Raw genomic sequence first — 12,858 nt, 5'->3', positions numbered from 1 at the left:
AGAGCACAATATTGGAAGTGAACAAATGGAGGGAGGTACAGTTACATTCATTTGGCAGCAGGGTCAGCTTGTACTTGTTTGGGGAGCTATGGCTTTGGTAGTCTTGCCTTGCAAACACCAAGCACTGCTAGCTATAAAACCTTACATGTAAATCTTGGTAATAAGATAAAGTATGGTGCTGGAGAGTGTTCTTCTGTGAGAGTTTTCCCCCACCCTACGCTTTCTAAAGAAGAATGTCTGACTATAGTTATATTTTTCTACTTCAGAGGAACAGAAAGTGGGGTCAGGAAGCATTTCCTCAAGGGCTTTGTTTACCTGTGTATCTGGAGAACAGGGGTGATGGAGTGTGTGAATGAGAAAAACCATACATATCAAACTGAGGAAACTTTAAAAACCTTGCTGATTTATGCGATGTTCTATTCACTTAGTAGCTTGCACATGATCCTATGCTTGGATATGTTTTGGAGACCTGAGGCATTTGAGATACCTATTTCTGAAGTGGGTCAGGGTTCACTGGAGAAATCTTACCAAAAATCCAAAGTATAGCAGCAGTGTGAGATTTAAGAGTGTAGGAAAGTTTGGTATCTTTCTGGCAGCTGCTTGATTTATAATTAGGAGTATTAAATTTTTTCTCCATAATTTTATGTGGGCTAACTTTACGCTAACTTTCAAAGTAAGGGTCTGAATGTTAGAACTGGACTGGAAGAAGCAATTATTTAGGGGAACTAATTATGTCCAGCTTTCTCAGATAGCATCTGTGGTGGTAAGCTGCCAAAAGATGTGTTTGCTGATATATCACAGATTTGTTTAATTGATTGGTCTTTTGCCTTTTTGGTTTTGTTTTTTGAACCTTTCTATAGAAGAAAGGAAACGTGAATGCTCACATTGTGTTGTATATATTTGCTCTGTATGTATATACTATGTACTTACCACATATAGCACTTGAGAATCTGCAACTGTAAGCAAGTACCAAAAAGGAGGCAACTTGCGCAAAAGAATGTGATAGTTACTTAGTAGGAAAAAAAAAACCCAGAAAAGTGAGGATGAGGAAAATAACTTTTTCAACAAGGCCTTTCACAGGTTTTGTGTGAGAAATAAGAGGTAAAATGAGATCTAGCTGAAATGATGGGAAGTGGAGGGGAAAGGAAAACCATCAGTTTAAAGAAATGTTGCAATCATTGCCAATTTACCTGGAAAACCATGGAGCTTCTGAGGGGAGAGCTTAGAGACTGGGTAGTGCGTTACCATGTCCCCCAGTAGTGCTTGATAGTGCAGGAAAGCTTTACCCACTTTTAACTATGTGAAAAAAAAAAGGAGTCCTCTTCTACCTAGGACATTTCTGCTCAGGTTATCTATGTAAGTTTGGGGGTTTTTTAATTCTTGATTTGTTAGTTTATGTGGTTTTGTGGGGTTTTATCCTAAAAAAAATAAAGCTTAAATTCAAATGTTTCCTTATGATACTCCCTCTACTGAGGGTAGTATTTGACATATAGAGTGGGTTCTTTACTGTTACTCCAGGATGCACAGAAGAGGGTGAAATTGTTCACTTAATTTTTAAGAGGTTGTATTTGTCTCCTTCTGAACTGCTAAACCTCTTTGGTAAGAGGAGAGGGGAAACTTGCTGCTTACTAAAACTGTGCAGTAACAGACCCTTGACTACCTTGGAGATTAATGAAATATTATCAGTGATTGGGAAAGTGACCATTTGAAGCATAGCAAAAACATTCTGCTGAAATTCTGAGATAAATACAGCTCTTGGCTTTCCTGAGGTATCTTGTGTTCAAATTACTTGGCTCCTGCTTGAAGTTAATCTGTTTAGAGATTGTTGCATTCACTGAATTTCAGTCTCGCTATGAACACCTTAATTAAAAGAGGCTGAAGAACCAATGGAATGTTGGAGAAAAGTGACTTTTTTTCTGACTGTATACAGTTAAGGAAGTTAATGGTTAGAAAGAATAGTAATTTATGGAAGGGCTTAAAATTTATTTAGAATTCTGTTGTAATACTGTAGTATGTAAGATAAAAGCCTGACATGTCAAAGGGTATTGTCATGGCATGAGGAGTTGAACATAGATAGGAGAAAGAGAGCAAATCTTTGTAATAGAGATGTGAAGTTGCCTCTTCAAGTTGTGCATGATTCTGCTTTTTATGCCCTTCTGCTGTTTTGGGGAGAGTGTTGAGTTCAATATAAAAATGGTGTTTAGGAGCTATCAAGACACTTGTGGGAGTAATAAATGGGGGGAAATTGCTTTTTCTTTCTGCAATGCAATTTTAAACTGGAATGTATTTCTCCATTGGAATGTTTTGCAAATGACTAATGGTTTTCCAATGCTGCATCTGAAAAGATTTTTCTTTCTTAGAAGAGGGATATTGGTACATCTTTAATGGGAGAAGATACCCTTATTTTCCAAGGGTATACCTATTATTGTGTACAAATTCTTAGTAATGTGATTTTTTTTTTACTCCTTAATTGAGCTTCTTGCATTTGAGTGGTTCTGTTGTGCTTCTAGAAGCTAAAGAAGTTGTCTCAACCTAAAAAAATAAAATTGGGATATAGATTTTAGATATCAAATTCTTAATTTCTGTTTTGTGCAGTATCTCCAAGTCAGTTAGATAGGAGCTGGAATTATATAAACAAATTTTAATTTCCCTGGTGTTTCTAAAAGGTTTTCAAACCCCATCCTATAGCAACTTCCAGATGACATACATGCCTTTGTAAACAACGTCTTGTACTGCTTCCCCAGGAAGACAAGGAATAGTTTGGTTGAGAAAAGTGGGAGGACTGTGGGATTTGCATTCCTTTAAGACTGTTAGAAGTCCTGAATTCTAACAGCTATTAAAATGGCCAGCGTAGATATTTCTTTCCTAGAAGTTTTGGTGTGGATATACAGGAAACAATTTGTGTAGTGTTGGATTTGTACTTGCTCTTAAACAACGTAAACTGCTTATAAGTTCATCTTGTGGGATTGCTTCAGGATGCACGGGAACAATGGCTTCATCCTGATTTCTAAGATACTTTTGCTGGAATTCAGGTTAGTGTAGTTTCTTTCAGAGAGCACACTTAAGATGACTTGCAGCAGATACTGCAAGTTCTTCTTGCCACAAGTGATTTAGTGGTAGCAGTGACGTGAATCGTGTTTCGGATGAAAGTTAGGATAAGATAAATGTAATAAATACCCTATCCAGTGGTGTAAAAAGGAATTGGAGTACAGAATTGTGAAGTTTTTTCACATCTGTGTGCAAATTTAAAATTCAGGTATTTCTGAAAGGAAAAAAAAAGATCCTGAGAATCTAAATCTCATTAACTGCTTGAAGAAGTGGTTGTTCCCCTTACTGAGTTTCGGAGACTGCATTTTGCAAATAGTGTCCAGGTTTTAGCTTCTCAGAAAGATGGTGACATAACCACATGAATCTCTGAATCCAGTGGAGGGTCCCCAAGAAATGAAGAGGCTGTGAGAGCTGGGTGTGCTCAACCTTAGGAAGAGAGGCTTAACTAGCTGGCTGCAGGATATAGAGAAAATGGGGCCAGACTCTTGGAAGTGTGTGACAATAGTAGGAGAGGCAACACATGTAATTGGGAGGAATAGGAAATTTTGATTGCACATAAGGAAAATAACTTTTCCTGGAAGGGTGGTAAAATACTGGAAGAAGTTTCCCAATGAGGTTGTGGAATCTCCCTCCATGAAAAAGCTCAGGATGGTTGGACATGCTCTTGACAACCTGTTGTAATTAGCCCTGCTTTGAGTTGGGGCTCAGAGACAATGGAGGTGCCTTCCAACCTTAGTTATTCCATGGTTACAGAGGTGAACTCATGGTCTGCAGGAGAGTCTGTCCAGGTTTAGACATTAGCATTTGATCCCTGAACACCTGTATAGATGTGTGCCTTAGGGCTTATAGCAGGTACTCTGAGGCTTACATCAGACCTGAGGAAATAAATTGCTACTGATTCTTGCTTGGTTTTCTGATTGACTGTATTTATTGTGTCAGTAATGTAAAACTGAAGTGAGATGAAAGTTGTGTGATCTAGAAAAGACTGCAACCTTGTTCAGATACTTTAATTGACAAAACTCCTCCATCTTTGAAAAAGTGTACCTGTGCACAATGATCTTTTTCTACTATCAAATTCAGTTACAAAAGACTGCAAGCCTTTTTGGAAGGAACAGCTACTCTGCATTCTCCCTGGCTAAATTAATATTTGAGATCATATTAAATTAGTAGGTGTAGCGCCAGTGTTGTGCTTGTTGAGAATTTGTGTGCCCATTATAGCTATTGATACTATGGGCTTCTCTGAGATTTGAATATGTTGCTACTGAGAAATTAGTTTGGGTGAAGTGTTAAAATCTATGGATTGTATTTGGACTACCATTTCAAATTTAGCTGATGATAAGCCCTAAATGCTCCTAAGAAATTGTATACAAGTTAATTTATGTTTACTTTATTTACTTGAGTGATATGTTGTATTTTTCTGTCTTAATTGTACAACAAAAACAATGTTTTTCTCTAAATTTCATGTGTTCAATTTGTTGGAGAGACAAAAGCATTATCTAAGTTATCTATTGACTTTAATTTTGCTAAAGCATTGGCCCATCTTCAGCGAGGTTTCCAGTTTTTTGTTTTGCCATCATTAAGAAATAAATCCTAGAAAAATAACTGGTTTTAATTCAAAAGTTTAGTTTTGAAGAGCACTTATAGTTGAGAAAGGGTTGGAAATTTAGGAAGTAATGGGGTTTAATGTCTATAAAAATGAGAGCAGATTCTAAAATATGTCAGGAATGCTTTCAGAAGTATATGAGAGCCTGGAGATTGACTTGTAGAAGCAGTGCAGACCTGTTCTGTCTTTGAAAATCTTTATTGTAAATTTAAATCTTTAAATCTTTATTTAAATTTAAATATTTTCTTAAATTAAAAAATTTAAGAAAAATAGTATTTTATCAGTAGAATTCAAATTGTCACCTATATGTAGTAAGAAAAAAAAAACCAAACAAGTTTAATTGCATCCTTTACTTGCTAATGGGGGGCAGGGGAGAACCCAAACCCAAACAACTTTTAAATGTTATGAAGATTCACACTGTTTTTGTAGATGTGGTAAGTGCATCTTAAACAAAGACTGTCGAATTTGTTGTGACTAACTAATTGTAAATAAAAATATTTTATAGTACCTGTCAAGAAGAACAAATCTTTAATTAGAAATATACTCTTAAAGTCTGTTTTATAAAACAAGTTTATCTCCTGTGGGGTTGTTTTAAAGCTTGAAATGTGATTCAAAAGAGTTAATTCTAAATTTGGCAGTAAACACATTGTCTTTTTACCAATGCAACAGTCTGAGATTTGAAGTCTAAGCAAAGCAGTGCAAGGGAAAGGGCTAGAGGTGACAGTAAAATTTCCACAGGGTATCTAACATTTTAGAGCAGCTGCATTCATGGAATTCTCACTGCTGTGATTTCTGTAGTGCTGATTTCCTCAATCCTTTGTGATGAATGTGACTACTTTTGCATACAGAGGCACACTCATGGATGTGGTCTTTCACAGTGTGTTTCTAAAAATAGAAGCAGCAAGCCTGTTACTAAAATTTCTGCAGCATGTGTGTTATGTGGCAATGGGAAGCTACTGAATTTTAAGAATTTAGCAAAGTTGTGTTCCAGCATAAACAATCTTTTTAATGTGTTTACATAAAGTCTGCCAGGTTCATCTCTATTTGTTCTTCCTGTCAGCATGAAATAAAATGGCCTCTTTAATACAGACTGCTGGATCTTTCCTGGGGTAACAGCAATGAGCAGTTACTGTGTATGGCTCTCGAACTTGTGCAGCATGAATTGCACTTGTAGCATCGCCTCTCCCTAAGGCTCATGCCTGCCATGCAAGGTGTGTACCCAGAGTCCTGTGGTAAATCCTGCGTGTTTTCTGCGGTAGCATCTGCAAATTTTCCTGTGTTTGCACATGGCTTTTGTCTTCTCACTCACAAAGGACATAGAGAGCATCCAAAGGAGGGCTGCAGAGATGGTGAAAGGATCTAGATGGAAAGCTTTATGAAGAGTCACTGAAGTCACTTGGAGAAGAGGAGGCCGAGGGCACACCTCACTGCAGTTACAGCATCCTCAGCAAGGGAAGAGGAGTGGCAGGCACTGATCTCTTCATTCTAGTGACTAGTGTCAGGACCCAAGGGAAGGACATGAAGCTGTTCTGTGGCAGGTTTAGGTGGGACATTAGGAAAATGTTCTTCACCTACTGGGGGGTCAGGCACTGGAGCAGTGACCCCGGGAAGTAGTCACAGCACCAAGCCTGACAGAGTTCAAGAAGCTCTTGGACAGCTCCCTCAAATAGGTAGTGTGACTCTTGGAGTCGTGCTGTTCAGAGCCAGGAGTTGGACTCGATGGTCCCTTGTAGATCCAACTCAGTACATTCTGTGATTATCAACAGACTCTCATGTGTCCTGCTTAGACCAGTGTAGTCCTTTCTAGCAGTAGCTGTGTGATGTTGCTGCTGCTCGATCACTGCTGCAATACTGTTTTATGTGGTTTGTTTCACCAAGAGTTTGGCCCAACACAGGCATTACCTGTGGCTGGATCTTTGCTGCCTTTTGTAAGCGGCTGAGTTGTGCTCTCTGATTCTCCTGCAGCTGAGTTTTTTAATGTGATGGTGCTCTTCTGCATGCATGTACTCTGCACAGTACAGGAAAGAGAATTGTAGGTGAGCATACACGTACTTTTTTTGATCCCTGTGTTTAAGTGAACTCTGACTGTTCTTCATACTTGGATATGCCATATATTCTACTTCAAAGGTCATGGCTCACTTTAAGCTATTTGAAATCATAAAAGTCTTAATCTTCCATGCCTTTTTTCTCCTCCCGATAAAAGGAAATTAGGCACTGAACTCTAGCCACCTTCTTTCTTCATCTCTGGAATTGAAATTGCTGTTCTTTTGCAGCAGCTATGGAGCTTGCAGCATGTAAGCCTTCATTTGAAGGCTTATGTGTGGATTTATAAGGCATTCTTAGAAAAACAAATAGACTTGTATTTAATGTGTACAAATGTTTCTTCTGTAGTCAACTTCTAGAGTTTTTTTACAGTCATATGCTTCATGAAGAGTTTGTAGAATTGCATTCAGTCTTTAATTTTTTTGATTCAGCTAGGATAACACAAACTTCTTAGCTGATGTCACAGCTGACACACAAATTTAAGGATGTGTTAGCACACTGGTGGGAGAAAACTGAGAGGTGAAATTGATTGGAGTATTGGTTGAATCAATACAGGTATTCCTAAAAAGCCTTTTTTAGTGAAATGTTGGGATTGACCATAATAAGTAGTTTATTTAGTTTTAGCATTTGTTACAAGCGCAGTCACCTTCAAAGACCTGGAAAAAATTGGTATGTTTTTATTGTGATTAAGTTTGCATATAGATTTGGTTGTCTTAGTTGTTTGTTTTTTTTGTTTTGTTTTGTTGTTTTTTTTTTTTTTTTTTCCCAGTAACTTTTTGGTACCCTGTAACCTTAGATCCATTATCTTAGCATGTAGCCTTTCATCTCTTCCAGATGAACTTTCAGTTACCTGGGAAAGACATTAGAAGCTTTGATATGATCTCTAGCTATTCAATACTAGGTAATTTGTGAAATAGCCACTACCAGTTTTCTGTCTGCTCATCCAGAAATCAGCTGCTGGTACAGCAGGCAGGCACAGGTGGCAGGTAGGTAGTGTGCCTGCTCCTGAACAGCTGCTCTTCACAGCCTGATCTGACAATGTGAGGATGCAAACTTCAACTTGTAATTCCCCAAGCTGTGAAACTGTGGTGGTTGGAGCTTTGGTGCATGATCTTCTTGCATCTGTATGCAACCAAATTCTATAGTTTTGTGTATAGGAGCCATAATGATACAGTTAAGCAATTCTGAGAGAATAGAGAAGAGGTAGGTGGCTTTCATGGCTTTTCCTTTCCAGTGTTGGCTGTGATTGTCATAGTGCTGCTGCCCCTCCTCTCTCTCCAAAAGCTGCTGCCTCTTGTTTGCTGAGCTCTATTGAATGACTGTGGAGCAGTGCTGTAAGGACTGTTAAGGTCTAATGAATAACCTTCTGCAAACGATTGTATTTCCAACACGGATGGGTTCAGTGTTGAGGGGATGCTATGCTGATAGTCAGATGTAGTTGCTTTAGTTGTACTAGCTGCAGGCTGGTGCAGATGGCTCATAATGGGAGTGAGTGGGGCAGGGGCAGCCCCTTTGGCTGGTGTTGCTCATTAAGAGAACGGTGTGTGAACATTTGGTCTGCATTAAAGCCTTAAATTGCCAGCATTTAAGCTGCAATGTGGTAAGCAAGTGTTCCTATGCTTGTGCCAAGTGGTAATTTTCTACCTTAAGTCACTGCTGTATGTGATGTGTTTTTACAATAATACTTCGGTATTAAACCTGGCCTCAAAGCACTGCAAGCTAGTTACCTGCATCTGTCTTTAACTGCTACTTCTAAAAGTGAAGTTGCTACTCTGTCTTTGCTATTTTGTTTCCATACATAGACCTATTCTTAAATCCCCACAACTATTGTGACCAAATGAAGGATTTGCTTTGCTTAAAGCTGTGTCAGAGGAAGGGAAGAGGTAGAAATGGCTATCAGGAGGGAAGGTGCTATTGTGATTTATACTTGGTGACTGCATAGCTATAGCATAATTGTATTGCTAAGAACAGCCCCTTGGCATCTGAAAAATTGCTTTCATGATGTTAATGACAGACTCGAAATATAGACTTGCTCTGGCAGGTATCACTTTCCAAATAATTCAGTGTCTGCTGATGCCAGCAGGTATGTGTGCCTTATTGATTCAACTGTTGTAGAGTTTAGTACGATTCTACATTACTTTGCCATATGATAATATGAGTGACATAGGTGAATAACTGGTTTTATTCTGTCTGCTGGCCCACAACCCTCAGGAATTATTTGCCATTGTCTTTTTTTGATGAACTGAGGTTCAATCTCTTTCTTAGGTGTTGAGGTTTCTTTGATTAGTACCTTTTAAGAAATACATTTTTTATTTTTATATATATTTGATGCTACACAAGGGGATTTATGTCTTACAGAGTGTTCTTTCATATGTAGCTATTCTATTATTGTGCAGTCATTCTATAACTTACCCATGCAGATACCCATTTGCATCTAATGGCTAGATTTCTGTATTTTCATTCATTAACTTACAAGCTCTGATCTTTAACTTAACCAATTTAAAAAGTAGTTTAGTTAAAACTAAAATTATCTTTTCCCCCAGTGTTAATATTGGCTGAGCATTTGCCTTGTAACTGTGAAGTTTTTCTGTAATACTTGCAAATATTGCATATTCTAGTACTTGAGATAGACCTGCTGTATGCACTAGGCAGCTAGTAAATCTCCTACCTTCAGATGACATGTAAGTAGCAACATGACTTTTACCATGGATTTTTTGCAGAAAGGCATGCTTTGTTCTGTATGCTGACCTATATGCCGTGTTGAGACTCTATATACAATGACTTTTTTGTCTGTGGTGTCATGTCCGCCTCATGGATGAGTACAGTGTTTATGTTAGCATCTTTAGGCTAACAGCTAGAGACACGTGGATTGTGATTGTTTTGTTACACTAATACAGGCTTCCAAGACTGAGACTATATTGTTTAGATCAATAAAACTATTACTTTATATTTTGTTTTTCTCTGTAGTAATCCTGGGACACATTGCTGTTCTGTTACTTGTACCCTCTTGGTGAAGGCACTTTTTTCATTTTGGTTTGCCTAGATGTAAGCAATGCTCTATATGTAGCTTTGCAAACTAAATAATTTTAATTGGATGTTGGATTAAACTGCCCTAGGTTGGTGACTTTGACTTCTGTTATATCAGCAATTTGGCAACTTCATATATGGAGACTGGCAGTGTTTATCAGTAATGGCTGAACTTAGCTGGCAGCAGTTTTTGCTGAGTGGTGGGGGATGCAGAGCTTGCAACTGACCACAGGGCTGGGAACTCCTTTGAAATGTCTATCTGCCTTTTTTTCAATTAATACCTCAACTGCCTCTCTTTAAATTTTTACTATAGATAAATCATATTGTGCACAATGGAGGATTATACAAAAGGCCTTTCAATGAAGCTTTTGAAGAAACACCAATGCTGGTTGCTGTGCTGACCTATGTAGGCTATGGTGTTCTCACTCTCTTTGGATATCTGCGAGATTTCATGCGGCAGTGGAAGATTGAGAAGTGTCAAAATGCAACAGAAAGAGAAGAACAGAAGGTAACCAGTGGGAAATAATGTTCTGTGGGAAATGATATGGCTGACGTTTGAGTGTTTCTTTGGGGAGAAGCGGTGTTCCGTTCTGCTGTCTTCTGGATGCCCCAATTACTATACAAGTAATGCTGTATCATGAAAAAATAATCTTTCTTTTGAGTTATTTTTCCTCAGAGTAGTTTCCTCATCTGTCTCAGTGCAAAGCTGCATCAACAGTTACATCAATGTACTGAAAGATCCCCCCAGCTGCAGAAACAAAAGTTTGGGGAAGAGAGACTGCATGTTCCAGCATCAGTACTTAAAGAAAGGCTTCTGGTTTTAGTTTTACACCAATGGGAGGCTTTCTGATGCTGATCTGGTGGCTGAGTTTTGATTTAGAAATGTTATTAATTCTCTTTATCGGAAGCAGTTGCAAAGAGAAGCTTGTGGGTCAGATCCAGAGCACAAGCTATGTAACTTTAAATTCTTTTGGAATCCAGAACACAAGCAGGTTAGTTGGTGAGTAATTTGAGGTGCTGACTCGTGGCTCACTGATAGTGATTAGAAAGAATTAGTTCATGTTACAACCTATTCACAAAAGCTTCTGTACCAGGTGAAAGGTCTTGCCTGCTTCAGCAGTTAGACTGGAATGGATAATTCTGATTTTCAGTACTTGTTAATTATTTTTAGAGATCTTTATTCCCCACAGGAGTTAATTGTTTTTAGGAAGCTGCTGTTGAAACATGAAGTTCACAAGCTATTTTCTTGCTAACTCTTTAGAAGATTGTGACTACCAGTGAGCTGTCTCCAAAGGTCTTACTCTTGCTGATTTGGGTTCTCTCAAACCGTTTTTCTCAACTGCTTTGGAGAGCCAATGTGACTTATAAAATGTTCAGGGAGTTCCTTTTCCAGTTGCTGGTTTCTGGTTCTCTGTGCAGCCACACAAGCAGTTGGCTAGCAGAAAATAGCAGGGGGCAGAAAGGACATCTCAGTAAGGCAAAGAAATAATCAAGGGTGTCAGGGAGGAACTAAAAAAGAGAAGGCTCTGTTGGAGCCTTTTTTTGGAGACAGCACTGGAGTAAAGTGCAGTCTTTTTACAGTAGATTAGCTAAGGACCAGTGCCTAAAATTACCTCATAGAAGTGTCTTTCTGTGAACATTGTGAGGTAGAATTAAGCAGATTCATAGTAGGGCACTAAATTCCAAAACAGAAGCATTCTTAGAGGAGTTGAATGAGTAAAAGGCATTTCATATTGGTTAAAAGTACAAGAGTTTAAAATTACACTATTGCCAAAACTGACTTCTGGAATATGAAAGTAAAAATCTTGGATCCCTTTTAACAGTTAAAATATCTGATTAAAAAATGCTGGTTAAGTCTCAACTTAAAACTTGGTGTGTTCGTTAATGCCTTTTGAGCTACTTTGTTTTATGACATTTGAGAACATGACACCCTTATATTTTTCTGTACGTAAAGCAGAAGTTGATACAGCAGAGAACAGTCAAAACAGTTGCAGAAAACTGCCAAGACATTAGAATAAAAATTTAAGTATTGGTATGGATTCATGATGTTGAGGATTATAAAGGAGTAACTGAAGTGTTGGTGCAGTTACTCTATACTGTAATTGTTACATTTCTGTTGCATGGTTGCTGTGAAAGGCTTGTCCTGTCAGTGTGTAACAACTACTTACAGCAGCCCTTTTCTGTGGGAGCAGTCCTTGCTCTTACATGAGGGAGTGAAAAAAGGGGGCAGTAGGTCTAATTCAGTAACACATTATTGATATTAGGCTCTCCATAAAGATTGCCACAGAGGACCTTGAAAAACAGAGGTTGTTAGCAACTGGTTATCCTAGTCCTAAAAGAAATGTAGCCTTGAATTTTTTTATAAAGTAACTCAGCATTGTATCTTACCCCAAAACACATTTGCTTAACAAGTATGCCTTCTGGACAGCTGAATTGAAACTCTTTCAGTTTCTGTGTTGGCTTCCATGAGGAGATGCACGTATTCTGGTTTTGTTTTGTACATAGGATGTGTGTGGATGGAGCTAATAAGAAGTGCCAGTGAATATTGCATAAGAATGAAAAGTAGGAAATCCTGTTTAAAGAAGTTTTGGTGTTGGAGAAATCTCAACCTCGTGTACTACCCCAAATCATGTCTCTAGCACTTAGATTGTAATAGATGCTTCTGATACCAGACAAATAGAAAAGTGATCACGTGAGATCTAGTATATACAGTACTTATCCTCACCCTTTGCTGCTTTAAGCTTTGTTTGCTTGCAAATGAATTGATGAGAGCATGTTGCAGCATATCTAGTGTGGGAGTCAGGAAGTTATTTTGGTGCAGGAGGTGGAGGGGGAAGTGTGTGCTCAATTACTTGTTTTGAAATTATTTTCACCAATATTTGAGTCTCTCTCCTGCATGACAGCCCAGCTACCTTTTGGTAAGGGAAAGCAGGTACTAGTGTGTAGAAAAGGCTCTAAATTCACCTTTTTATTGTTATTAATATGTGCTAATCAGAGAACCCGTGTGGTTACACTGGGGTACTTCCTGGCAGATTTGTGCAAATCTTTCCTCTGTGTAGAAATTAACATTTTTTATTGTTGAAATTCTCAGGAGCCAACTGGGTTATTATGATTTTCTTAAGTATCAAGCAAAATGA

The 12,858-nt window shown here is 38.2% G+C and overlaps 1 protein-coding gene across 1 annotated transcript in view; it reads left to right on the top strand.

Moving 5' to 3' along the window:
- The window catches only part of SPTLC2 (serine palmitoyltransferase long chain base subunit 2), a 73,086-nt gene that overhangs the window by 945 nt on the left and 59,283 nt on the right, over positions 1 to 12,858 (top strand). The window contains exon 2 of the mRNA XM_030274767.4: positions 10,035 to 10,229. Within this exon, the coding sequence (XP_030130627.2) occupies positions 10,035 to 10,229 (195 nt within the window). The remainder of the gene's footprint in view (positions 1 to 10,034; positions 10,230 to 12,858) is intronic.

Source organism: Taeniopygia guttata, chromosome 5 (assembly GCF_048771995.1).
Source record: "Taeniopygia guttata chromosome 5, bTaeGut7.mat, whole genome shotgun sequence".
NCBI lineage: Eukaryota > Metazoa > Chordata > Aves > Passeriformes > Estrildidae > Taeniopygia > Taeniopygia guttata.
This window is presented reverse-complemented; position numbering and strand designations above follow the sequence as displayed.